At 42.7% G+C, this 24,094-nt stretch overlaps 1 protein-coding gene across 6 annotated transcripts; it reads right to left on the bottom strand.

Moving 5' to 3' along the window:
- Positions 1-1,217: 1,217 nt before the first annotated feature.
- On the bottom strand, positions 1,218-17,954 carry GOLGA7 (golgin A7). 6 transcript variants are annotated; one of them, XM_089903785.1, is made up of 6 exons: positions 17,856-17,954; positions 17,459-17,591; positions 12,935-13,087; positions 6,430-6,531; positions 5,217-5,279; positions 1,218-2,604 (listed from the first exon to the last, which is right to left on the bottom strand). In XM_089903785.1, the coding sequence occupies exons 2-5, from the start codon at positions 17,567-17,569 to the stop codon at positions 5,232-5,234; spliced, it is 414 nt and encodes a 137-aa protein (XP_089759911.1). In that variant the 5' UTR covers positions 17,570-17,591; positions 17,856-17,954; the 3' UTR covers positions 1,218-2,604; positions 5,217-5,231. The 6 variants fall into 6 exon arrangements, with proteins under 6 accessions (XP_089759911.1, XP_030618436.1, XP_022426991.1 ...); XM_030762576.2 differs by having other exon boundaries at positions 17,805-17,882; XM_022571283.2 differs by lacking the exon at positions 17,856-17,954 and adding an exon at positions 17,749-17,849 and having other exon boundaries at positions 5,217-5,284.
- Positions 17,955-24,094: the final 6,140 nt, after the last annotated feature.

The raw sequence follows: 24,094 nt of genomic DNA, 5'->3' as shown, positions 1-24,094 counted from the left end.
ACAAAGTGTCATTCACGCTTTACGAGGTCCTAGAAAACTTTGAAAAGTGGAAACTTTCTCAAAGTGAACGTTTATCAGGTTCAAGAAGTTTAAAGAACTCAGGAGAAAAATACTTTAAAATGTTTTCTAGTTTTAACCAGAGGTAGATTTAACATAACACACTGGCAAGGCCAGTGACATACAGAATAACAAAAGGACAAAGTATGCGTAGGAGGCTTATTCGTTTTTTTTCATTACTTATCTACTTCGGGAGTTTTGAATGCAATTCCTTTCCTTTCCCTGGGAATTCCTGATCCAGAGGAAGGTCACTGAAATCCTCAAGAATAGTTACCTCTAGGCAAGCCCACTCTAATGGAGTTTAAGCAACAGATACTGCCTCTTAGAACAAGACTTTATAAGGGGAGTTTACCAGCCACTAACTTATCCAGCCAGACAAACATCTTACTAATGAAGATGTAGTAAAGTAACTCTGTTAATGGCCTGTCAACTTATATCTCGTGCATTTACACACTTTATAAATAGCTGAGTGCCAAGTGTATGTAGCACTGTGCGGGATGCTGGGAGCTGGGGATGGATGCAGGGAGAAAGAGGAATCACCCCTGCTCTCAGGGCATTCGAGGGGCTAGGTGGGGCGGCAAGGGGGAGGGGAGGGAAGTTTGGAAATCAAAGGTGGCACGAATACCCTGACTTCCTTTATGAGACTGAAACAAACAACAAAACAAGGAACAAAGCCTGTCACTCTTCAGACGCAATGACGCGGATCCAGAAACTAGGGCCAAGTGGAATATGGAAGGAATTTAGGGCCAAGTGGAATATGGAAGGAATTTAAGTCGGAATATAGTCTCTAGTTTATAAGCAGTTACTCTCTGCAAAGGCATTTCATTTAAAAAAAACTGGAGTCATCAGATGATCCAAGATTGTCACAGCACTGGGATACTTTTTTCCTAATGAGACATTCCAATCTCTTATTTCTGTAACCGAATACATTCTGACCATTAGGAGCTATTTCTTGGTTTTTACCTGTTTAGCTAACATGTCTGCACTTGAGATAAAGCATGTAAAAAACTGCAAAGTGTGACAAACTGTATGTCAGACGTTTGTTTAAAAATACTAAGCTACACTGAACCAGGAATTCTTGTAGTATTGTCTATCTGCCAAATTTAATACCATATCATTTATCACTTTACCAAATCACACCAAATATGACACAGAGACAATTTGTTTAAGAAAAGTTTTACTAATGTGTTAATATTTCAGCAAAGTTATTGCAATGGGTTTAAAAGGCAGACAGACACACTATTATAGGCTATAAAGTAACAAGTTTCATACAATTAAAATATTACATAGACCTATGGGATTTACTGAATAACTAACAGACCCATAAAAGAAATTAAATCTGAAAGGTTAAATCCAGTATTAGCACCTACAATATCTCTTAAAGTAAAACTTTTAACCCTTTCATTCTCTCCTAGTATATGTCCTAACTTTCTCCCAAATACAGTGCTCTCAAACCCCAAAGATGAAGGGCACAGGAAGTCCCAATACTAAGAACACACAGCCAAAAAGAACTAGAAACAGTGACACAGACTTGAGAGTTTTAGTTGGAAATCACTTAACTTACTGAACTTGAACCAATCATAATATTTCTGTGCACTGAATACTGTATATGAGGAAAGTCTAGGAATCATAAGGTTTGCCAGTAGGGATAGTTAAAAATTAGCAATATATAGTATTATTCCTATCAAATTTTTTTCTCTTAAGTTATATTTATAACAAAACTATAATTAAAATATTTATTAACACTTGCTCATTCAGGGACACAGCAGGGACATTTGTGTTTGATGGTTTAGCATCCACTTTATTGTGCTTACTTATTTTTATAAGGAACAAGCAACACATACCACATCTTCCCAATGTTCAAGGTAATGCAGTAATAACAGAATTCTCAAAAAAAAAAAAACCCAAAAAACAAAAACCTGGAAATTGCATTAAATACTGCTTTAATCAGGAATTGCTATAATAAAACAAGTAACATTATACATTATTTTTCCAATGAGCTTCAGTTTGAGAAACTGAACAGCAGAACTTGATCGTTAAGCTTTGAGTCATGGCAAAACTGGTAATTCTCTGAAATCTGGGAGATGCATTAGCAAAACCAGACGCAGCCCACCCTTCACCAAAATCCTGGCGAAAAGCGTTTTATGAATTTGGGGGAGTAAGACTGAGCACTGGCTAGTTCACGACTTGCTGAGGCCCAAGGAATGACGAGAGCCACTGGCACTGCTGGCAGGTAAGAAATAAACTGTGTTGGGCTGACCAACTGCATATTTTATTAATGGCTTTGAATAAAAAAAGTGAAATGCTTCATTGCGTTTTCTCAAAAACTAATCAAAAGATTACAGAGTCCTACACAATTTGGAGACACAAAGTGGATGCTGAGCGACTAGAGGTCACTCCAGGTGTGGAATTTTACAAAGTCAGTCCTTGGAGTGAATGGCACCGTGGCTCTGGCAGCAGATACGAAGGAATGATGCTCTGGAGAGGAGGTGGGGGACACTCTGCGGTCGGCCGGTGGACAGATGAGGGTCCCAGCTGGAGGTGGGCCTAGAGTTACAGGGGAGAAAAAAAGGTTTTAGAAAGGGATGCTAACTAACCTCCAAACATCGACTGATGGGAGCTCCTAGTATGTGGGCTACACTCTATGAAGCCAGGTGCTAGCTAATAAAATCCCTGGATCTGTACTACCTGCCGGAGTGAGTACACAGCTCGACGGTCTAGAGATCCAAGGCTGTGTATTTCCATCTCTGACCAATCCTGTCAGGACAGGTAGCACAGCACGGGGCAGGCGGCCAATCCGGGGCCTGGCTACCTCCATGACTGCCTGCCCATCTCCATGACTGCCTGCCCATCTCCATAACTGCCTGCCCATTTTTGGCCTTGCACAAGTAACTTAGGTTCTCTGTGCCTGAGTTTCCTCATCTGAAAAACAGGGATAACATTATCTACCTCACAGGGATGTTGTGATAATTAAAATGAAGCATTTAGAAAAGTACAGGCACATATGAAGTGCCAACAAACGGTTATTTTTATTATCACTTATTTATTGTGACAGAATAATGACATATTCTGTTTTTTGAGTAAAGAAGACAATCTTAAGCCAAAGAGAGAAAACACCATCAGTCTATATTTTTTTTTTGCTTTGCGGTACGCGGGGCTCTCACTGCTCTGGCCTCTCCCGTTGCGGAGCACAGGCTCCGGACGCGCAGGCCCAGAGGCCATGGCTCACGGGCCTAGCCGGTCCGCGGCATGTGGAATCTTCCCGGACCGGGGCACGAACCCGTGTCCCCTGCATCGGCAGGCGGACTCTCAACCACTGCGCCACCAGCGGAGCCCACCAACAGTCTATTTAAAGGCCACCTCCAGGATTTGTGTAGTCTTCTGTTAAATCATTAATTTAATTCCCATATAATGCTTCAACCTGCAGACACCATGTAGACTGAAGAAAAATTACAGAACTGAATTCATTATTCTTATAGTGTTCCCCCTCCTCCAAGACCTCAGCCCACACAGGATCCTGGGTCTGAGGAACACATAGCTCGGAAAATTAACTGCACTGAACAAAAATATCTGCATTCACGAAATTACCACAAGTTCCTACTGTAAAGCTCTTTTCAAAATTTTACTGTTGCTGAATGTTGATAGATTGGTCTCTGGTGTGTAAATGCTCCAAACCCCGCACCACCTCAGAAAACCAGTGTATTGAGCAATAATAGCTGCAAAGTGAGCCATGATGACGAACGGATTGGGCCGAGTCAGTGCAGCTACAACTGATCAAACAAACTTATCCCAACGGCACGTCACAAATACCACATGTAGGGCTCCTGGTTGCTCGTCTGAGAATTACCAGTTTGGAAACTGCATGTGAGAAAGTGCATGAATAGGTAACACTAAGTGTTCCAAAACAAAGCCTCAGTAAAGAATAAAAAGCCGAGCAGAGGGCATCATTATTTAGGTCTGTGGCTTGTAAGAATCTGTGTGACACATTCCCTAGAGCTAAAAGAAGGCAGCTTTGTAGGATTCAACAAATGGCATGGCAGACAAAACGTATTTTTAAAAGGTAGTGGAAAAGAAAAGAAGGGGATAAATACTTAGAATAATCTGATCAACTCTTTCCTTTCTCCACGTCTCTGCTGCTGCACGTACTTACAGGAAGTACGGTGTAAAAAACAGGGGTTTTATGGTCCATCAGATTTGGGTTCATATCTCAATACCCATTAGCTGTGTGACTTGGAGAACATCATTTAATATATTTGTACCTTGGTTTGCTTATCTGTAAAGTGGGGGAAATCCTCTGCAGAATCTTGTGAGAATTGGAAAACACCGTTTGAATAATAGCGGGCACATAGCAGGTACCCTCAGAACGGTAGCTACTATTATGACTGTTGCCCTGGGAAGGAACTGGTCTGCTCTGGTACAATCTGTTTCTGTGCGGCCTGTGAATTAGTGATGGATGCCTGCAGACAAAGTCAATCAGGCAAGCACAGCGGCAGAACACATGACTGGACTTGGCAGAAACAGTGAAGTACAATGTTTTTGTCACTTAGAAGGCTGGGCTAAGGTGCTGTGGCTTCCACGTGATTCTTCCCGTAGATTCCCATCAGTATTCACCAATTTGTTTCTCACTTGTTCAAGGTCATTATATGGATATATAAGAACATAAACATTCTAAAAAGAATGAAAATTTATGGTTCTACCCACTAGAGGTAAGTGTTCTTCTAAAGGGCTATGAAGCCACTTAAATAAATGAAATATTTAGAATCTCCCTACCCCACTCTGAAACGTTTCTTTGGTTATTAAAGCCGTTTGTCATTTAGGCAGGGAAATCTCTGAACTGATTCTTATATGCAAGATCCATCTATTAAAATGTCTAGGATAGTTTTAAAATATTAAAATAAGATGCCTCCCCCCCCAAAAAAAACCTCTCAAAACCCCCAAAACAAAGTAACAACTAAACCAGTCTGAAAACAATACAGGGGGAAGAAAAAAAATCAGGATTAAATTCTCTATCACTTGGGTTATAGAATTCGGTTTAAATACACATTTTAAATATCAAGCCAGTACAGAGAATGAGCCACTACTTATGATGCAGGGAAGAAAATTCATGCATCCTACAAAATTACAAAAATTGCACATAAATCATATAATTTCATATTTACCTTTAATCCTATGGTTTATCTTCCACTGCTCATGCCTCTGTCTTCATAAATAGTAATTTCAATCTAAACAGCATGGCTGTTAAGAAAACACACTAAAGAACAGAACATAGAAAAAGGGACCACGGCAAGATGATAGGTATGATCTGTGCAGACTTGTCTTTATTTATTTTAAATTATTACTTAATTTAAATTCTTATTTAAATAATTAAAAATAATTAAATTATTTAAATAATTAAAAATTATTTGCTTTACTTATTTTGAATTATTAAAATTTTCTCCTGCTTGAGTTAAACACGATGTTTTCTACACCTTGCTAAAAATTTAAGAACTGTAATTGCTTGTAGTATACCACATGTAGCTCCTCCCCAAACACTGATTATTCATTTTTTGAAAAAAAAAAAAAAATCTGAAAAAGGATGCTTTATTGTAGAACTAAGGGGGGGGCTCTTAATTGAGCATCCATGGAGGTAATGAAGTCAGGGGTTCAAAATGCCCTGAATTATATGCAAACTTTTTCTTGGGAGATAGCTCACAACGTCTAAAAGTTTAAGAACCATTGCTGCTGAGTATAATAAAACTGTTGAAATTATTATCAGCCGGAAGGCCTGGGGTTATCTGACCTAGGTTTTAAAAGAAAATTTATTTTACCCAGTTATTTATTTTACTCCCATTATCAAGCTAAATTGGTTTTTTTGCAATTTTATTTATGAAATTCACTTTGTGATTTTCAAAGCTTGCTGCCTCTAAAAATACGCGCAGTATGTCAAAGGTAATGAAATGATACATCTGGCAGCTGTGGCTGATTTCAATGAGCCAGATGAACCCACGGATCTGTGATTCATCTGGACAACCTTGCTGCACGTTAGGAGTTCATGCATTTCAAAGGGGCTTTGGGTCCAGCCTCTGCAGCTGAAATGCATGACTCATACCACTCCCATTATTACTACAAGATGCCACAGAGCCACCAAGATGACGGCAACCCGAGCACTACACAATGCACAGAGACCAGCATGATACAGAGGAAGGAGAGGCGTGCGTCAAGGGAGAGTGCTGGAGCTGGGGGGCTCATGGCGGGTGTGCCTTCTCACAGAAGAGTCCTAGGGCAAGTACGGCAGTAAGGGAGTTAAATTCTCTCCGGCCGCTGCTCGACAGGACCAATCAAAAGGTTCTGTTCACAGATATTGAGACCTTGTGATCTAGGCTGAAAAGATACAACTCGAAGTCCTCTCTCGATGGGATCTGTCAGGAGGAGGCCTTGGGGAGCATAGATCTTCTCATTCTGCTCTTGAATGTATTTGGAGACTTTCTTCAGAACCTGACAAAAAGAAACACCACAGGTTTTTATAAATGTCATCAGATTTCCCTGTGAAGCATCAGCTGGACCTCAAAATATTCAGGCAGTGGAATTAGTTTTCAAAGCAAGAATGGGTGTTCACGTGGAGGGACGGCCCTGACTAGGTGGCTAAGGCCACGGGGCTCCCGACACCGCCTCCCCCCAGTCCCGAGCACCGTCCACACAGTTCAAGTGCCACAGCAGATGCGGCCTCACGGTGGCACGAGAGCCACGCCCTCCCCTCCCGGTCACCTTCATCCTGGTTGCGGAGAAATACAAGGTGACTATATACACGAGGGTTAGCATGCTTTCCCCTTCCCTACTCATGAAGTGCGCATCATGTGACCTCTTCTGATATCAAGGGCAGCTCTTGGCCTTCTCCTTAATACTTAAGAACTGCTTCTCGGGACTTCCCTAGCGGTCCAGTGGTTAGGACTCGGCGCTTTCACTGCTGAGGGCCCAGCCTCAACGCCCGGTTGGGGAGCTAAAATCCCGCAAGCTGCGCGGCGCAACCAAAAAAAAAAAAAAAAAACAAAAAAGAGAGAGAGAGAAAAAAGAAAGAAAAAAGAACTTCTCTCCTTTGTACATTTTCATCAATTTTAAGTAATGATACAAGGTAGGCCTACAACAAAGGAGCCCAGTGAGTTTTAAACTGAAAAGTTTATTCCCTTCATCAAGCATGCACTTGCTGGCTGCCATGGAGGTTCTGATGACAAGTGTCTTATATCATTTCCAGGCCTGCATGGAGCATTGCTCTGTAGTTCGCTCTTGTGTCCTAGATGGGAACCTCAACCTCACTAAACCTTGTAAGTTTAGTATTAAGCTTGTAAAAGTCAAAGCAAATGTAGACAAAAGCCAGACAGGATACAAAGGAACTTCTGGAAATTGCCAAATCTCCAGCTTTAATAAGGGCAATTCTGAAACAGATAACCTAGAAGAAAATAAATTTTAATAGCTATATACAAAATCAAAGAGTTACATGTTTTATTTCAGATTCAAAGTCATTATAATCCTTTTCTGGCTCTAATCTTCAAAGAGGCTTTGATCCAATTCTTTAATTACTATATGCTTTCTTAAATTCACACTACCAGAATATGATAAAGTCACAGATAAATGTGATCACAACATAAAGGGAAAAGAACTGTATGAAAATGAAGTTGGAAATTAAGAAATGATTTATGTGTGGGTCTATAATGTACCAGGCTAAACTAACAAATTAGGATGTTAAAATTTAGGTGCTTTGGTATAAGTTGATTTAGAATTTAAAACTCTACGTGGTTTGTATAATGAATTTTCTCATTAAAGGAAGATAAATAGTTTATTCAGGTTACATCTTTGGGGAGTAACACAATCTAACGTTTTACGCTTTTTTAAAAAGAGCATGATATTATTAAAAGAGCAATCTGCAGGGTTATGAGCAATTTAAGAATACTAGTTCTAAAGAAAAGAGCTTTTCACCAAATTATCTGAAGTACATATGTCATTCTCCTATTCTCAACTCTCAAAGAATGTGAGCGGTGCTAGGGTCTTTATGGGCGCTATCTTTCTATCAGCGTTTGTCAATCATGCTGAAATGACATGGGGAAGGAAGTAGCCCATGAAGGTGCCCAACTCAGGACCCTCCATCTTCTCTCCAATTTCCTTCTCAGCTCACCTGCCAGAGCTAGAAACTGGAGAGCCAGTCTCCCCTCACCCCAGTCCATTTATACTCAGGGGCACACTCAGAAAAATGCCTGCATGGCTGGTTTCAAAGAAAGAATACCTTCAGAACAGCTTTCCTCCCTGTCTCCGTGGGTACAGGTTACTAGCAAAGAAACAGCATTCCTTCATGTGATTCATGCAGAACTTTGTCATGCAAGGTTTTTATTTAAACTTTAGTAACATTCATGGGCACTTGGGTATCAGTTCAGAAAGAAAACAATTAGTTTTCTTTTTGTGTAAGTTCCAAATCCTCTTACGGTATTATGGTGAAGCCAGCATTGTCCTAACCAAGATGCTTTTAAACTATTAGTGTCATTAGCAATAGGAAAGCATTAATATGAGTCAACTCATACCTCAGCCCAGACAGGACAAAGCACCATTCTCACCCCCAAGAAACCTTATGTTGACATATTACTCATACTTTATTATTTTTGGTAAATCAATGTTAAAACAAACTACGATATTGAACAAAATTATCTGTTATCTTCACTCAATAAAACCTCAATTTATATAATATTTACCAAGCTAAACACTCAAACCTCAGGAAAGACTATTATCCTCCTTGAGAATATTAAACCGGAGAAAGCCTACCAGACCCTCAAGGAAAGATATCCTAAGTGAGGCTGCATGAGAGCACCAGGATTTTAGTATTTTCAGAAAGATCTAAGCTCCTCTGATTGTGCTCCTTTCAGATCACAGCCCACGGGCAGGAGGGATGTCTTCTGGTTGATGAACACAGCAGACAGCTCCTGAGAGGAGAACCTTCTACAAGCCCATTTGTTCCCTGATTATAATGGGCAGCAACAGAGAGGAATAACACTGAAGCCTTTATCTTCATTTTAAATCAATAAATAGCACATTATAGGAAAAAAAATGCATGATTGTTCTAGTGGGTTTTAAAAGGCCTATTTACAATTTTCAAAAGTTTAACCCACGTGACTAGTGTAAGCACAGTTGTATTTGGCTTACTGTTTGTAGACTAGAAGTTTTAGTGTTTAAAACAATAAAGACTACTAAATGACTCAATCCTGTCCTTTCGTAAAGTAGAAAATAATGGCACAGAAATTCCTGAGGGACAAACTGGAGAGAGGGGGTGGCTGGGCATCAAAAATACAAATACACGTTTAAAATGTTTTCTTTTAAAAGTACAGGTACATTGTATCTTAATTATGGCCATTCCAGTTATTTACTTTGCATGATCTAGTTATTCATGTCCAGTTTCTAAAATAAAATCATGTATTTATAAAAAGTGACCATGCCTTAAATTTTGGTTTCTTGACTAATTTTACTTGGTTTTTACTTGTGTTTATTAATACTCACTCTATAAAAAGAAAGAGACCTTAACTAGACTTATAAAGTAGTGCCTTATATGTTACCTATGAACTCAAGTCCATTATATTTCTGACACTGAGAACTTCCCTCCAAGATTAATAATCAAAAAAATTTTAACTAAGGGTTGCTAAATGTTTTAGTAGATAAATAAACTAGCAGCTGCTAAAAAAGATTACTTACACACTTGAAATAAACTGTACATGTAAGTTCACAAATATCTGATTAAAACATATATATATGTATACACTAACTTAATTTTTAAATCTATCTTAAGAAAACTTTATTAAGCATCTACCACATATAAGGCAATTTATTAATTCTAAGACCCATTTTATTTTATTTTTTTTGATTTACCTTTTTTAAAATTGAAGTATAGCTGATTTACAATGCTGTGTTAATTACTGCTGCACAGCAAAGTGACTCAGTTACACATGTACATACACTCTTTTCCATGTTCTTTTCCATGTGGTTCATCACAGGATACTGAGTATAGTCCCCTGTGCTGTACAGCAGGACCTTGTTGTTCATCCATTCTCTATGTAATAGGTTGCATCTGCTAACCCCAGCCTCCCACTCCATCCCTCCCCCAGCCCCCTCCCCCTTGGCAACCACCAGTCTAAGACCCATTTTATGGTTGAGAGAACTCAGACTTGGAGAGATTAACTTGCCCATGATCTCATCATTAGTAAATGACTTGGCTGGCACCCAATTACCAATTTCTTTTTATAACTGAGGTCAGAAGCAGGTATCTGTATCTATTTTAGCAACTGCACACAAATAAATAAAAGTTAATTAAAATCTCATCAACAAATTTAAAAGCTATAGTGAAATGAGAATTCAAGCATCTAATACTCCACTAAGCACGAATAAAATACTCTGGAGGATCTACTTCTACCTTAGATTGACAATATTACACATGTCTTTAATGGCCACCCGGGATGACTGCTTTTACCCACCGTGGTCAGTGGCTCCTCAGGGTGTCCAGGCTCCACCACCAGCGCGTCCCCTGAATTTGTTCACCTCCTTCCATCCCTGCTGCTCTGCTCTCCATCCAAGCTATCACCCTCTCTTGCCTGGACTTCAACAGAGCGTCTTACTTCCACTTTTATTCCTTTTCCCCCCAGAGCCAAGGAATCTCTTTAAAATGAAAATCTAGTCCAATTATTACTCCTGCTTAAAAGCTTTGAGTGGTTCCTCCCTGCAGGGAAATAAAATCTAAGCCTCTTTCCACGGAGCACACACTCCCGGAGGATGCAGGTCCCCTCACCTCTCGAGTCGCCTCCGCCCTCCTCTCCCCACGCCCCGCTCCGCACGGGGGACGCCAGATGCTCTGCATACACTCCTCCCTCCGCCTGAAGGGCCCTGGGCTTCCCATCCTTCACGCGGCAGCTTAATGTTACCATCTCAGAGGCCCTTTCTGACCACACGATCTAAATTAGGTCTTTCCTGTATTTTCTATCCTAGGGAAGTTCGTTTTTTTCAAGGCATTTATCACGACTTACAATTCTGTGGGTTTTGTTTCCTTATTATCAGTTTTTACCACTGAGTTATAAACTCCATGACGTCAGCAACCATAGCACATGGTAGGTGTTCAATAAATATTTATAGAATGAATGAATCCCCTGTCCCTTCACTCACCAAATGTATTATTACAGAGAAGCTGGTAAGACAGACAGACTGAAAGCTGATACTGATCCTCTGTAACTCCTGATGTGGAATATTCAGCAGGAATGAGAGTGTGCGACATGGAGAGGGATATAAACTACTCTTCTTCAGTGCTCCCTTTTAGTAACACCAGGAGAATTCGTGTCAGGATGCTAAGGAAGAATGCAGCATCATTGTCAGCCGATAGCTCAAAATATTTTAGCTGCAACTGTATCTGCTCTCCACCACATGGAGTGCAAGACAGTCACAGGGAAACTTCTATCAGGTGGGTATAATATAGATCTCCTTACAGCCTTTCGTTTTCTAATCATGGTCAGAATTTAATTATCTATTTGGGGTTTACTGTGATTAACATAAATTCATTCACTTAACACACAGTAAATGAGTGCCTCATCTACCCAAGGTATGGTGCTAGGCCTGAAGAGGGATACACTGTCCTTGACCTCAAGAAAAAGACATACTTGAAGGGCAAGTAAGACAAGAATATAAACGGCTACATTCCTAAGTAGAGAGTGCCAAGTGCCAGAAAATAGATACGAGTAAAGCATTGTGGGGATACAGAGGAGAGAACGAATTCCGATTACAGGGGTAGATAAAAAGTTAGCTGAGGGCTTCCCTGGTGGTGCAGTGCTTGACAGTCCACCTGCCGATGCAGGGGACACGGGTTTGTGCCCCGGTCCAGGAGGATCCCACATGCCACGGAGCGGCTGGGCCTGTGAGCCATGGCCTCGGAGCCTGCACGTCCGGAGCCTGTGCTCCACAACGGGAGAGGCCACAACAGTGAGAGGCTCGTGTACCGCAAAAAAAAAAAAAAAAGTTAGCTGAAAGTGGGACTGAGGGACTGGTGAGATTCGGACACGGGAAGAACGGCACTTCAGGTGGAGGAAAACCTCGGAGTTTTTGCGTGGTTGGCTGAAAGACAAAGTGAGGAAGGGGCGCAGGACACAGCTGGAAAGGTGAGCTGGAGGTGGGCTCGAGAAGGGCCTGAAATGGAACCCGGGAAGGCCTCTCACTTTGCAGGAGTGGCAGGGGAGGCATGGCTGTGTTTTATGACACAGCAGCTGTTTGGAAATGGAAAAGAAGGGAAGGAGTGAGGCTCCGGAGACTGTGGCACTGGTCTAGGAGAAAGGTCATAAGGGCATGAATCAGGGTGGTGACAGAAGTCATAAAGTTAATGAATGGGAAAATGGAAGCTATTTCAGTCTGACAACTGATAAATTCTCCCCCTCTAGCCCTCCACCTAAAGATGGTCCTGAAAAAGACAGGATGCTACTGAACGAAATGGGGAGGTGACTTCTGGACATCTAGGTTGAGAAGCCGGCAACCTGGGCCCAGCAGACAGTTGAAAGAGAAGACAAGAACTCAGAGGGGAGGAAAGATGGAGGATAGAAATTTGGGGAAATGAAGAAAGGGCTTCTCAGAAGGCTAGGCAGAATGATAACATGGATTTTCTACATTCTCCCTAAGTGTAAGCCAATTTGAATATTAACAGGGCAACCTGTTTCTGAAAGACTCAGGATTCTTTTCTATGTGTCTGGTCACAGAAGCAACAATAAAATCTGAACTATTATTATTATGAATGCCCCTTTAAATTTTACTGCAACTGTCACCCTGTAAGCATAAACCTGTAACAAACCCACCCTCTTTATGATTTTAGGAGACTGTGCGAAGACAGACGTAGGCTTACCTTCTCGTAGTGAGTTTCCAGGCACAAGAAGATGGTGTATGCCGTCAGACAGGCCAGGCAGCCTTCGAGATAGGACTGGCCCCCGAGCTTCTCTGCTTCAGCATAAAGGTTATTCAGAGTTCGAACTGTTTCTTCAAATTGCTGCCTATCAATCTGTAAGAAAAAAAGAATTTAAAAATGAGTTTTGCAAAAAAAGACGAGCACCTCACTCCTGCTTGCTATCACTAATTTAGGTTGTTGTTTTGTCAACATTCTTATCTAACTGTCTGAAAACAAATTTTTAGGTGATTAAATCTGGACGTAAGTTACTGAAACTGGTTAGTGTTTGTTTAATTTTATCCTTCTTATGGACACTGGATATCATCAAGGCTCAAAATGGTGTCTCTTTATCCTCTATACTGAATCACAGGTAGCTTAATTAAATGATACAATCTTTCCATCCTCTCATATTCACATTTATGGAGCACCTACCATCAGGTATCATGACAGGCCTTAAAGAAAGATGACTAAGATACTTTCTAGTCCTCAAGGCATTTACAGTCATAAGCATAACAGATATGTAACAATAAAAACACAGTAAGTCAACAGAATACTGTAACTGAGGCATGTATAAAGTATGGTGGGGAAACAAACGGAGGGGTGCATTCTCTTTATCTGGAAAGAGCAGGTAATCTTAAATCAAGTCCCTAAATGCTGGAATCTACTTAGGCAAAAAAGGGAAGTAAGGACATTTTTGGCAGATCAAAAGGTGCAAACTGTATTATTTCCTCACTTCCCATCTCTTTTAAAGTAACTATTTGGTTACTAAAAGCTGACACCGAACCAGGCAAAATCTCAAACTACTACACAACTCTTCATACCACGGGTTCCTACTACCCTTTTCTAGTCAGTGACACCACGTGCACTAACACTACTGTTGTAGCCTCTTTTCACGCTCATCTTCTGCTTTCACCTTCTTCTTCCGGTAGCACATTACTCTCTTCTTTTAACAGTTCGTGGATTTCAAATCCCAATACTTGGCCCTGGGAAATTTCAAGTCCCATTCGTTGCGTATTTCACCCAATTGTAGCATTCTTGGTAGGTAACAAAGCACAATTTATCTGTCCTTATTCTCCACTTTCTCTCACACAATATCTCCCTTATTCCTAAAACTAATAACTACTTACATATGAATTCTCTCTTTCATGAAGACTTTACATAGAAATAGACTCAGAAAGAAACTCAAAGAGCCTCAGTATACAGTGTGAGACAAAATGTTCCCAAGAACGTAATTCTCTGTTAACGTACAGAATACATCTGATGATTTATGACCATCACCCTTAAGCTATTGAAACCCTTTAGGTGAGAGGCGGTTGTCTTGTCCTTCATGTGGAAAACTGTGAGGACTCAATGAGCCAAAGGCATGAAAACTTGAAAGTGGTGGTGGCTTGACCTGTTTCCAGAACATGAGTGTTTCTGACCGGGGCTGGGTGGGTGGAGATGGTGCTGAGAGCCAGGGCAGCGTCCCTTCACCGAGCCTCCACTTGAAGATGTGCTGTGTTACGAACGGTCACCCAGGCAACCTGTCACCATTCCCAGAAAACAGACTTAGGAGAACAACTCAGTGAACAAGTATTAATGGTAAATTGTTATCTCCACCTGGTTTTGCCTAAGTTAATGCCTTCAGTTCGTCCATCAGTAAAAGCACAAAGGTCCAAATAATTTCAAACACTCGCATTTGATTTACTACGATGTTATGATCTGAGAAAGAAAGTTCTTTGAATTATTTACGTTTCTTTGGACAGAATGATTCAAAACTAGGGAATCAACCCAGAAACATTTTATTTCTTTCAGATCAGAATTACTGATCCTACCAGAAACACTAATTCTTAAAAGTTATTCCAAGATTGCAATGCTTTATAGGTTGGAGGCAAATCATAGATCATAAAAAAAAAAAAAAAATCCAAGGTGAAGAATTTTTTTAAAAAAAGTTTAATTAAAAAAAAGGGGGGGGGGAATTCCCTGGTGGTCCAGCGGTTAGGACTCCATGCTTTCACTGCCCAGGGCGCAGGTTCAGTCCCTGAAGATCCCGCAAGCCTCACACCTTGGCCAAAAAATAAAAATAAAAAAGGAAAAAGCATGATGGGCAGCAGTAAGGGCAAGGATACACTTACGAAGGGCTCTACAGAGGTGTGGGCCTTGTTCTCATACCCTTCAGGCACCATGAAGCATGGCTGTCAATGTTCACCCCTCGGTACCTGCACACTAATATAGCAGCTACATTGACATTTGGAGATATGTGAAGCTGGAGCTAAATGCAAATTTGGACCAATAAACACCGGCAGCCAGAATAGAAATAGGAATCAGGCTCATCTTCCCAGAATTTCTGTTTCTTGTTGAACTACCTGTCAAAGAATGGGGCTGAAGCTTAAAGAGACTGCAAGTCAAACGTAATTTCTACTGACTGGATGTAGAGACATATTTTTAAAGGGATACAGGGGAACAAATGCCTCAATTATAGTTCACTCACTTCTCTGCTGCCCAGGCCAAGGGTGCCTAAGATGTCTGTATTTTCACTAAAGTGAGAATCGAGCTTTCTTTAAAGAACTGTCCTGGCAACAAAGCACTTATACATCAAAGTATTAAGTTCTCACAGGCAGTGAGCAAGTAAACTTGTTAACAGACAGAACTTGTCCTCACTCACAAATTAAAGGGTACAAATGTGTGTGTTTAATGCTTTAAAGTCATACAAAACATTTGCATGTTTATTTCTTCCTCTATTAAATTGCCAAGTGCAATGTTCTCACAAAGGGAAAATCAGCCCTAGAGGCAGAGCAATCAGTACAATTTCTAGGGTAAGTAGTAAAAAAACAAAGAAAGAAACTTTCAATTTTCCATCAAGCAAAGCAAGGAAAATTTAAATCTGTAATTTAAAATTAATCTCGACACATTTAAAAAAAAAACCAAAGCTTTCCCAAGCAGTTTAAAGTATAAGCTAGTGTTTTAACCCAAACATTTAAAAAAAAAGAAAATTCAAGGGCACAATACCAAATAACATTCCATATAGGACTCAGAATCACAAGCAGTTCTGGGCTACATGAAGTCAAAGAAGTAAAAGGACTCCAGAATTTAGAGACAGCAATTTCCTGTAACAGTGAAGTTCTATGACTACATTGTTTCTGTATTCAGACCATAAAATAAAGGCTCTACCACACAGAGTGGAAGGCTCATGTCTGATTCTACATACATATATTTGGGTCAATTATGAGTTGGAAGTTTGACTTTTAAAACTTTTAAACAAAGGCATCATGTGACATCCAAATAAGTGTGGTGCACAAGAACTGTTTACACTCTGAGTTGAAAGTACATAAATAGTATTGTCAGAGTTTCAATGTAAGAGGCTTAAAAGTAAAACATTTGATCCATTTCATGTAAGTTCTAAAATGTAAACCATGTTAACTGTGGTGTTAAATTATTTTTAAAAAACAACATTCAGTAGCTCTAACCAAGAAGCAACACGCTCAATGGCAATCAAGTAGGACAACCCACCTCCTCACAAGCCAATTTTAAATGACTGCTACACAGTGCTCCAGGAGACTCATCAACACCTACTTACTCCACAGCCAGCACTTCTCAGCTCCACACCCATGCCCAATGACCTCTCAGTCCCGCACCCACCCCTTGTCAAAGAGGAAAGAGCCACAAAACCTGCTCCCATCTAACCAGAAATTGACCTCTGAACAGGAAACACACAGTCAGGTTTATCTTACAAAGCTCAAGACCAAACAGTCTGTCTTTGGGTGTATGAACACATGTGGGCACAAGAAGACACACATACTCACATATGCTCACAATAATCATTACCATTATTTTTCCTAAGTCTGAAAAAAGGGGAAGCACATCCCTTTTTGCATGCAAGGCTGCCCCAAAGACCCACATCCTGATGACAATTCTGACCTGAAAGCCAACACAGTACAGGTGTCTCCCAGCTATCAGAACTGCGAGGGACAAGTTGAGGGCCTCGTTCTGAGATATTTCCCTGCCCAGGCCCATCCAATGCTTTGCGTTTTCCAGGTTCAAGGCCTGTCTGCACTGCCTAGCACAGCCCTTAATAATAAACCCTTCCGGCCAAGCAGTGTGGCCGGCACTGTGGCCACAGACGCCAGTCACGAAAATGATATTTATTTCCCTGGCGTGGTGAGGTTGGAGGATGCAGCTTACAACACGCTGAGGTAGGTGGCCTGGAGCGCCAGGAATTAGTTCCTCATCACTGTGGTCAATGACCCGGGGTGGGGTGGGGATGGCCAGGGAAGACGGCGGCGCAAACATCAGGGACCTGGGCACCACGGAGCTCCACCAGGTCGTCAGACCGGGGGCTTGGCTTTATTCCTTGTCCTCCAAACACCAGATCTTGCTTAGAGGCCCTCTTCGCACATCCCCAGCCCAGGCTCCTGTGCCTGCTCCTCCCAGACCCGCACTCCCTGCCGCCCCGGGGGAGGCTCCCGGCCTCGCCCCAGAGCATGTGCGGGGAGCCCGGCTGCATACCCGGTTCTCCAGCTCCGCGGGGAACTTGGTCTGGAACTGGCAGCGGGTGCCACTGCTGTAGTCTCGCTGAATGAAAACCTTCCCGGACACTGGCGCCTGCTGCGGCCTCATGGCGAGGACAGGACGGGCCGCGCTGCGGGTTCGGGGGACACCAACCACGGTCAGATCTCCGGCCTGGACCCAGGACTCCAGCCCGCCAGCCCCGCAGAACCACCCACCGCCCAAAGCAGCCCAAGGCCTCCCCGCCCCACTCCCCTTCACCCATGCTTTCACCGCGGGCCTTCAGCTACCTCCCGGGCCAGGCCCCGCGCCCCCCAGAGCCCGGTTCGGCCCGGGAATCACGAACCCGCCTCCGCTGCCCTCCAGCGGCTGTCGCACCGCCTACGCCGTCACTTACGTCCTGCCGCAAAAGGCCTCTTTCCTCGCCCCTCAACTCGGTCTCCTACCTCGAGTCTAGGACCCACCCACTCCTCCGGCCGTAAAGCGATCCTGCCGAGGCTGCGCGCTGCGGTGCGGGGGCGGGCACCGTGGGCGGGGCCAGGGCCTACTCCGTCCCCCACCTAGCTCGGAGGAGTCCATCCGGAAGGAAAAGGCCGGGCGGGGCCTCAGGGCGGGGCCGGAGGGCCTGGCTGCAGGACCCGGGGGGGCGGGGTTGCGGGGCGGGGCGACGGGGAGAAAGGTGGAGACAGAGTTCATCTGAGGGTGCAAAGGGTTCGAGACTCGGGATTTCCCCGGTGTGTCATTTCCCTGGTGTGTCATTTCCTCGTTATCATGGCGGCATAGTTTCTGGTCACCGATTGTAAGGGTTTATTTTCACTCTTGATTGGAAGTCTCAGTTTACAAGTGGGACACCACCCAACTCTACAAAACAACTGCTCACACAGATTTACAAATGAAAAGCAGGCTTGGCTGGGGACGTTCGGTTTGGCAATGGGCGGGGGGAGGAAGGGAGGAGGGAGAAGCTGCATGGGCTTCATTGTCAAGCATCCCTCCTTCAGCTTTCCTGGAAGTGTTGTCTTTCCTTCTACCCCAAAGATTTTCATCCAGCAGTCCAGCCTCCACCCCTCCTGAGAGGCTTGCCAAGGGCCCTTACCCACCCACCCCCACCCCCAGCTCGGCGTACCTTTGCGAGGCAGCCACGGAATCCCTTTATCTGGTGTGCCTGGCTGATACAGCATTCCACCTTTGTTTTGCTTTCCCAGGTTTCAGTTACCTCCGCCCCCACCCCCAGTCAACCTCAGTCTGAAAATATTAAATGGAAAATTCCAGAAATAAACAATTCATGTTTTAAGTTGTGTGCCTATTCTGAGTAGCGTGATGGAATGTCTTGCTTTTGGCTCCATCCCTTTGGTATCCCCAATCATCCATGTCCACTCCTGACATCCCGTCATTGACATCATCATGATCCAGGATCTCCCAAAGCAGATGCTCCTCTCTGACCTATTATCAGGTCAATAGCAGCCTAACGCTGTCATTCACCTCACATCATCTCATCGCGTAGGCGTTTTATCATCTCACATTATCACAAGACGAAGGGCGAGTACAGTACAGTAAGATTCTGAGAGAGACCACATTCACATAGCTTTCATTACAATATATTGTTATAATTGTTCTATTTTGTTATTGTTGTTAGTCTCTTCCTGAGCCTAATTTATAAACTAAAATTTATCGTAGGTATGTATATGTAGGAAAAAACAGTATATATAGGGTTTGGTACTATCTTCAGGCATCAAACTAGTACTTTGGTACTAGTTTCAGGCATCCACTGGGGTTCTTGGAATGTACCCCCCGCCTTGGGTAAGGGGGACCAATGTATAACCTGTTAGCACCACTCTCTGATACTGCCTACTATATATTAAAAATTTTTTCTCTTATTGTATTTTAAAAACAGCTTTATGGGAGTATAAATAGCATACAATAAACTGAATGTATTTAAAGCAGACAAATTGGTAAGTTCTAACATGTATACAACCATGAAACCATCACCTCAATCAAGATAATTCCTTTCTTCAGTCCCTTTCCCCAGGCACTGACCTACTTTCTGTCACTATACATTAGTTTGCTTTTCCCTGAATTTTATATGAAATGAATCACACAGTATGTATTCTTCTTGTCTGGCTTCTTTCACATAGACTAATTATTTTGAGATTCATCTGTTGTGCTGTCAAGAATTCATTCCTTTTTGTTGCTGGATAGTATTCCATTGTAGGGACACCCACAGTTTGTTCACCCACAGTTCATGTGTTGATAGACATTGGAGTTGCTTCCGGTTTTTGGCCATGACAAGTAATGCTGCTATTGCACATTCTTCTGCAAGTCTTCGTATAAATAAATGTTTTCCTTTCTCTTGGGTAAATACCTAGGAGTAGAATGTCTGGATCATAGGATAAGCATATGTTTAACTTTTTAGGAAGCTGCCAAACTATTTTCCAAAGTGGTTGTACCATTTTACGTTCCCACCAGCAGCAAATGAGAGTTCCAGTTGCTCCACATCTTTGCCAATACTTGTATTGTGGTATCCCCTTGTGGTTATAACTTTAGTTTTTCTATGCCTAATGATTTTGAACATCTTTTCATGTATTTATTTGCCATCCATATATCTTCTTTGATGAAGTATCTGTTCAAATCTTTTGCCATTTTTTATTTGTGGTTATTTTCCTGTTTTGAGTTTTGAGACTTATTTGTATATTCTAGAGCAAAGTCCTATATCAGACATAAGGTTTGCAATCATTTTTCCCTATTCTGTGGCTTGTCTTTTTAGTCTCTTAACACATTCTTGGGTTTGGGGGGATTAGGGTGTGGACATCTTGAGGAAGGCATTATTCTGCCTACCACAGGTATGAAGTTCATTTTTCCCCTCCATACGATTATCCAATTGTTCTAGCACCATTTGTTGGAAAGACTCTCCTTTCTCCACTGCATTGCCTTTGTACCTGTGTTGAAAATCAGTTTGTGTGTGTGTGTGTGTGTGTGTGTGTGTGTGTTACTGGATTTTCTGTTCTGTTCCATCGTCTAATCGTGTTTTGCATTAAATGTCTACTAGTGTTTGTCTATGAAATTGATGCTTCCTTACTGCCTCAGTAAGATCTCTTGGGAGTTGTTTTCCTACACACTTAATATTTGCAGTTGGGAACACCCTGAAACAGGTAGGTAAAACAGTTTCCACCCTCAAACTGTCAGTTTAGGGGAGTAAACAAAGAAAACAGTTTTCATACAATGTGTACAAGGGTAATATTTTTGGAAATATTTCTCAATGTACTTACCCTAGGGAAAGTACAACCCAACTCTTGATGCTTGGGAAGAGGGACCTGGTTGAAAGAGGGATTAAGGGACAATAAGTCAGAGTAAATGTCTTTGCCTACCCCCTTCACACAATCATGTGTCTGTATTCTTTCGGGAGGAAACTGCCGGGGGAGGGAAGGAGGACGAAGGGGGAGTCCAGGATGCCAGGACATCTTGCTCACTGCTTCTCAAGGTTTAGAACAGAAAGTCCCTCTTCCAGCATCGAACCGGCAATCAGAGGAGCCCAGGTGCCACACAGGTGGCGGGTGAGAGAGGCCAAGACCGGTGGGCCAGAGTTGGTGCTCCAAGGTCTGTGCCTATGACTGGGGGAACCAGAAACCCCTCTGTGGAAATGCCCAGAGACCCGGGGACACGGAAGAAGCCTGGGGCGGGGATGAATAGGCTGCAGCGCACAAGGGCCTTCAGCTGGGCATGCATTCTTCTACATTGCTGCCAGCGTGATGCTCAAAAGGCTCATGTGTGCCCTACTGCACCTCAGTGAAGAGCAGCACAAGATGTCCAGAGGCTAAGCAGGGCAAGCTAGACCCGGGAGGACGCCAGAGCAAGAGCCCAGCTCCCCTTCCCGCAAATCAGAAGGCTATGCAAGCTCCTCTACAACCTGGATTTCCTCCAGGAGGAGGGACTCAGAGTTGACTGCGCTTAAAACCTAACCCAGGTTAAAAAAAAATACTCGGAAGGGAAGGTTTTTTGAATAGAGAACTTTAAGTGCCCCACTCCCCTGCTAAAGTAGCAATAAAGAGAATAAAGAGAAAATCAAGTTATATTTCTTTAGCCCAACTATCACAGCCTCTAAATTTCACCTCTTGAAGCCAGCACCTGGAAAGTTAGCCCCAAAGATGTGAAATCTGATCGTCCATATGAATAGGAAGGAGTTAAAAGGGAGAGGCGGGCTCTCTCCTGCACTTGAGTTTGTTTTGGTACCAGTGATTAGGGTTGAGCTTCTACCTAATTACATTTGTTCCTTGGTATCCATGGGGGATTGGTCCTGGGACCCTCATGGATACCAAAATCTGTGGATGCTCAAGCCCCCTATATAAAATGGTGTAGCACAGATGGCCCCCCATGTCCACGGGCACCGCAGGTTTGTTGAATCCGAGGATACAGAGGGCCTACTCTGTTGAGGGAGATAAAAGTGTGACTATGGAATTACTTTTCTCCCAGCGAGACTGGTTAAGGATCAGAGATATACTTTTACCTTAGTGGCTCCCAAGCTGTTTTTCTGCCTCGATATACCAAATGGACGACAATTGCATTGATGAAACACTTCCACAGACGTGCCTAGATCAAGGACTATGGTCCAGAGAAAACATTTACATTTGCATCAGTCTTCATCCTCCTCCTCCTTCCCCTACTTTTCCTCCTCCTCTTTTTTTTTTTTGTGGCCCCTCGCATTGCGGAGCACAGGCTGCGGACTCGCAGGCCCAGCGGCCATGGCTCATGGGCCCAGTCACTCCACGGCATGTGGGATCTTCCTGGACCGGGGCACGAACCCGTGTCCCCTGCATCGGCAGGCGGACTCTCAACCACTGCGCCACCAGGGAAGCCCTCAAGTGACCCTTATTTTATTTAATACTGGCCAAGGGTAGTGATGCTAGAAATTCGGATATGCCAAAGAGAACCTGTGAAAGGCTTCCTTTAAGGGAAAAGGTAAAAGTTCTCCACTTCCTAAGGAAAAAAAATCATATGCCATGGCTGCAGAGATCTATGGTAAGAGCCAATCTTCTGTCCATGAAATTGTGAAGGAAAAAGAAATTTGTGCTAGTTTTGTTGTCACACTTCAAACGACAAAAGTTACAGTCACAGTGTGTACAGTGCACAGTGTTTAGTTAAGATGGAAAAGGTATTAAATTTGTACAGTAAGATATTTTGAGAGGAGAGAGAGAGACCACATTCACAGAACTTTTATTACAGTATATTGTTATAATTGTTTTATTTTTAGTTATTGTAGCTAATCTCTTACTGTGACTAATTTATAAATTAAACTTTATTATAGGTGTGTACAGGAAAACATATAGTCTGTATAGAGTTCGGTACTATCTGAGGTTTTAGGCATCCGCTGGGGGTCTTGGAACGTATCCCCTGCAGATAAGGGGGGCTACTATAATACTATAATATGAATCAGACACAGTCTATGATCCATGACCCTATGCTAGCTCCAAATGATCTTTTATATGTTTTCAAAACTCCTTTAATATTTTAACTGGCTGAAGTCAAGCTACTGGTCTCTAGCCTTGAAACTTCATTCTTTTCTATTTTGAAGCTTGAGTCCACTGTCTGTGTCTAGTTTCTTTGAAACCTACATGTTTATTTTATTACTCTGTCCATGATAAATTCTCAAGAAATGATTTGACAATGAATATTTATTGAGCACTTACTCCTATGAAGATGAAGGGGTGAGCAAAGCATGGAGTAAGTCCTAGCAAGCAGGAGCCAGAGGGTGGGAGTGGGGAGGTTATAGCAGGTAGATAAGCTTGAAGGAGGAGATGGGATTTGACGGATGGAGAAGTAATAGGATATTCCAGCCCTGTGTCCAGGGAATGATGAGCATACCTGGGGGCGTGGTAAATTTTACATCTCACCTTGACTTGGCCAAGGGCCGCCCAGATAGCTGGGTGTGTCTGTGACAGTGTTTGCAGAAAAGACTAGCATTTGAACTGGTGGACAGAGCACAGCAGGTGGCCCTCCTCAGTGTGGGTGGGCGTCACCCAATCCACCAAGGGCCTGAATGAAACCAAAAGGTGGAGGAAGGTTGAATTTGCTCTCCACCTGACTGACTTGAGCTAGGACGTTGATCTTGTCCTGCTCTCAGCGCTTGTTCTCAGGACCTCAGACCCAGACTGGAATCTACAACATCAGCTTCCCAGCTCTTGGGTCTTCCAACTGCATCAGCAATTTTCCTGGGTCTCCAGTGTGCAGAGAGCAGATTGTGGAACTTCTCAGCCTCCATAGTTGCATGAGTCTCTTTATACATAAACCGGTCAGTCTGTCTGTCTTTCTGTCTCTCTCCTTCTCTCTCTGTCTCTCTCTCTCTGTGTCTGTCTCTATCTATATATATGTATGCATGCTTCGCTTCTCTGGAGAACCCTGGCTAATACACCTGGAGTGATAGACTTTGATGTCTGTCTGGGTGAGGGCAAGGTGGGCGTCAGGGTAAAAGACCTTCAACAGAGAAGAGAGATAGTGGTAAAAATCTTACATCCTTTTACATGCCCCTCTATTGTCTATTCTTCTTCAAGATAAATGAACCAGTTCCCTTTGTCTTGTAAGGTAGGATCTCTTTTCCAAAGCTTCAGTCTTTTTGTACGTCTCTCGGGCCCTTTTGGTGTTTAGAAC

Source organism: Delphinapterus leucas, chromosome 21, assembly GCF_059928025.1.
Source record: "Delphinapterus leucas isolate spDelLeu-1000000601 "Yukka" chromosome 21, BTC_Dleu_Yukka2, whole genome shotgun sequence".
Classification (NCBI taxonomy): domain Eukaryota; kingdom Metazoa; phylum Chordata; class Mammalia; order Artiodactyla; family Monodontidae; genus Delphinapterus; species Delphinapterus leucas.
The sequence above is the reverse complement of the archived record's forward strand: the minus strand, read 5'-3'. Positions and strand labels throughout refer to the sequence as shown.

What these genes read in the sequence shown, in the direction of transcription:
- GOLGA7 (XM_089903785.1), bottom strand. Translation starts at nt 17,569, where the DNA reads ATGAGGCCGCAGCAGGCGCCAGTGTCCGGGAAGGTTTTCATTCAGCGA. An exon ending in CCGCGGAGCTGGAGAACCGG is followed by an intron (nt 13,088 to 17,458) that starts GTATGCAGCCGG and finishes TTTTTCTTACAG; the next exon opens with ATTGATAGGCAGCAATTTGA. An exon ending in TCGAGAGAGGACTTCGAGTT is followed by an intron (nt 5,280 to 6,429) that starts GTATCTTTTCAG and finishes CATGCTGTTTAG; the next exon opens with ATTGAAATTACTATTTATGA.